Here is a 3,908-nt window from a genome sequence, read left to right on the forward strand (position 1 = left end):
TCGTGCAGGACGTCAGAAACTTGATCCTGTGGGACAGCGAGCAAATGTGAGACTTTTGGAGGGGTGACCACGAGTCTCGAATTCGCAGCAGGCCACGGACCAGAATGTCAACGAGTCGAACTTGCTTAACCGTACGTACGCCGATTCCTAACATCCTCACCGACCTCGTCCTTCTACTTGTGCAACTTGGGTTTTGAGATCTCATCGTGCGGTTTCTACGAGGTTGTTCGTTGCTTGTATGTCGCTCTGTGTTCCTTTACGCGATCCACATATCTGAGTGTGTTTAGGGAGTCTTCACACGAAGCCATGCCTGGACTAATCGTCCCTATCATACATGTCTTGCATTTCTCCCCGATGAAGGAATCTCTGAGCACTAGAGTGATCTTGCTTCCTCGAAATGGGATATGAGCATCTTTCCTTTCTAACGCCCTGATACACTCCTTTAGAGCTAGTAGTGACGTGTTAATCGCCGCACCTTCCATTTTTGCCTGCCTGTTCGGAGGATTCATATCTACTGCCCTCTCATTACCCGCTAGATCGATCAGTGAGAACGTGCCATGAATGCGATCGGTGCCAGTTGTCCGGAGCACAACCTGGAATACTGCATGGGACCGTGAAGAATTGCGATTCGCCGATGTATTTCCTGAAGCTCTTGCCGTGTTACCACGATCTATCAGTTCAATGACCTCATCAACTGAGTCGACTACTTTTTCAGTCAGCCCCACGATATTTACTTGATGACAACCATCTTCTAGGAAGTGCACTTTGGCTTTATTCGCCAACAGATCGAAGATATCGTTGTCATAGATCTCAAAGAAACTTGCAAATACCGCCAGGTTTATTTTCTTATATTTACGTGACTTGAGGAATTTAAATACATCTTCGGCTGCCATGGCGTAGAATCCTTTCTTGCAGTCTTGTGTCTTACCTTGGAAGTCACCGCCCATTGTATGGGTTTTGCCACTTCTTGTCTGCCCATAAGCAAAACATGTTGCCATTCCGCCCTCGAAGATGGTTTGGACCAGAGGCTTTGCTGTATATTTGTAGACCAATTCAGTGCAGCAGGTCTCATAAAAAACGTAGTCAAATTTGAAGCGTTTGTTCTCTAAGAACTTTTTGAGATCCACTTCGACTTTGGGCTGATGTACAATAATCTCGTCTTTACTGGGCACCGAGATCACATCCACCTCTTGCCTGGTGAACTCGCTCTTGTTAAGCGGCCTCTTCCTGATGCAAACTGTAATCTGATGATCCTCCACGGGGTCTGACTCTTGCAGAGGGCGGAACACAATACGACTACGGTACTGGTTTATCATATGCAGAAACTCCCAGTTTGGGGTCCCTTGACGCATCATTATATGAAGTTCCTTCTCTTTCAGTTTCGCGTGTAGCTGACGTTGCTGCTCGCGGTTTTTCTTCATTCGCTCAATCACCTTCAGCACATTCCTACGCTGTCCCTGTCCTGCTCCTCTCTGTTTTGATATCAGTTCAGGTTTGTGCTGCTGTTGCAACCTCTGCTTCCTGATAGCACGGCTCGTAACTGAGGGCGGAGTAGATATATGAGAGATGTTCTCCACATCTCGAGGCGTGGTAGCGCTCTGTTGTTCTAAATGGCTGTCCAGAGCAGCAGGCCACCTTACGTGTCCCTCCCGATACCTCAATGTCTCCTCATACTGGGGCCGATTGGGGGTTCTATTGGTCTCCGTCAGCTTTTGAATGGCTCTTATGGCACTGTTAATATTGGCTTCCATCCTCTTTATAAAAGCCCCTTTCCTATTTCGGATTAAGTTTATAAAATTTGTGACCCTATTTGCAGTGCTTATCGGACGTTCCAATTCCGGCATGATTAACCGTCACGTGGGTCCAACTCAAATGATACACAGTTAAATGCAGGCCAATGATTCGATCCAATCCATATACTTCAGTACCACTTCTGAAACTTGGTCTCACATGTTAGTGACGAGAAGCAAGGTATCGAATTATCAGATTTACTGAACACTCGTTACTGGTAAATATAACGAATTAAAACCCTCTCGTTCCAGCACACGATGTAAAGACAGCTGCTAGGCTTCGATCCAAGTCAATAGAAACACCGTTTCCACAGTTACTGCATTATTCTCAGAGTATCCGTTGCAGCGAAAACGTGTATACCAAGACGTTGCCTAGGAACGGACGCCTTTTCTGGCTCCAACATTCCGAATTTCAAGCATATCACGATATTTTTATTTAAATAAAAGCTTATTTACAATCTACTCTCGATAATAAGGTTTAATAAGTAAATCTGTTCTAAGTAGGTGTTTTCAGTAGAGAAGTCATCCAGTGTCAGATGCAGAAGAAGAGAAGTATCCTGTGCCAATAACATTTCAAAGAATAAAGGCTGAACGTGAGGTGAGCTGTGTCTCTGTGTCCATGTTAAGTGATTTTCACAAATATAGGTATCCCTCATTTTAAGAACACTTCATTTACCGTGAGTCAAACGTAAGGAAAGTGGTAAGTTTGTCTGAAAAGGTGGAGAGAAGAGAAAGGATTTGAGGAGGACAATAATATGATGGCATGTGCATCTGTTGCAAGGCTAGAACTGCAAAATAAGCAACTATACAGCAGCCATTGCTAAGTAACAGCTCTGCAATCAAGCATGTTTCCACAGGAGGAGTTGCAGTGCAACAGAGAAACAGTGTTTAATTCTTGTTAAATTTAAATTCGCATAGTGGGGGGTGGAGTCCAACTGGGTCCACTTGGCATGGCGGCCACTGATTGGCCTATTGTAGCCTCCCCAGGTGATTATGATGATGGAGAATTTGGTGGAATGAAGATTGGCAGGGGAAACCAAAGTACTTGGAGAAAACCCACCTCAGCGCCACTTTGACCACCACAAATGCCACTTGACCAGACTAAGGATCGAACCCAGGCTGCCGCAGTGGGAAGCCAGTGACTAACCGCTAGAGCTATGGCATGGCCTGAGGAACAGCATTTCCCATATGGTCCATGCCGAGATGTTATAAACAGGGTTAGTTAACTGTTGGAGTTAACCTTACCTCTGCCGCAGCCCTGTGAATCATGAGAGGTGATGAAAAGAGAATCCAATGTCTGGGGGTATAACTAGGCCACCCTGTTCATGGGTGATATAAATATGGAGACATGGCCTACCATGTTTAGAAAGTCTTTAACCTGAGACATTAAAATATGGTCATGAGTCCTGCAGGACTCGGACTTGAGAATGACTGCTCTGGCAAGGGCCCTCAGCAATTGTAAATGACAGAGCAATCCTGTTATCAGAGGAGATGTTATATAAGGACTATAACTGCAAGTGCTCAGTTCGAAAAAGGAAATACTGCTCATGTGTCTCAAGGGACTTGGTGCCAAGACTAAGTAATTGGTGGTAAACTGCCAGCCTTAAAGTGACTCTGATTCTGACCTTTACTTCGACTGTGTTGGAGTTAGTTAGTTGGTGAGTTAATGAGTGATTTAGAGGACTGTTGTAGTTCAGACATTGTTTGCTATTTCTGGTAGAACCTGGTAGCTGAGTCCAAGGAGAGTTCAGGAGCCCAGAGGAAAGGGTATGTCTGCTTTTGGAAGCTGCTACCAAGCAATGGCTAGTGACGAAGTGAATGTGGACACTAGTGTGTCTATAATAGTGAACTGTAAAATGTAGACATGTATTGTACCAAAGAGTTGAATCCAGCCATCGATTTGAAACCCATCTATAGATACACTCCATAAAAGTGTGACAGTATGAAGATATGTTCAGCCATGATAATGAAGCTGCTTTGTTTTGTGAGAATAATTGTTTTTAAAACCAAATGTTTTATTTCCCAATAAATATCCTAAACAGGTACTACTGTTCTTATTTTAATGCTTATTTACGACTAAAACATAGCATTAAAAATGGTGAGGGTCCTCTCTGAAAA

General features: G+C 44.2%; 1 protein-coding gene across 1 annotated transcript; it reads right to left on the reverse strand.

The window, feature by feature from the left end:
* Positions 1 to 215: 215 nt before the first annotated feature.
* On the reverse strand, positions 216 to 1,751 carry LOC111874231 (kinesin-like protein Klp10A). Its single transcript, XM_023869547.1, has one exon. It carries the CDS (start codon positions 1,749 to 1,751, stop codon positions 216 to 218), a length of 1,536 nt encoding a protein of 511 aa, XP_023725315.1.
* Positions 1,752 to 3,908: the final 2,157 nt, after the last annotated feature.

The sequence above is a fragment of the Cryptotermes secundus genome, unplaced genomic scaffold (genome assembly GCF_002891405.2).
Source record: "Cryptotermes secundus unplaced genomic scaffold, Csec_1.0 scaffold903, whole genome shotgun sequence".
NCBI lineage: Eukaryota > Metazoa > Arthropoda > Insecta > Blattodea > Kalotermitidae > Cryptotermes > Cryptotermes secundus.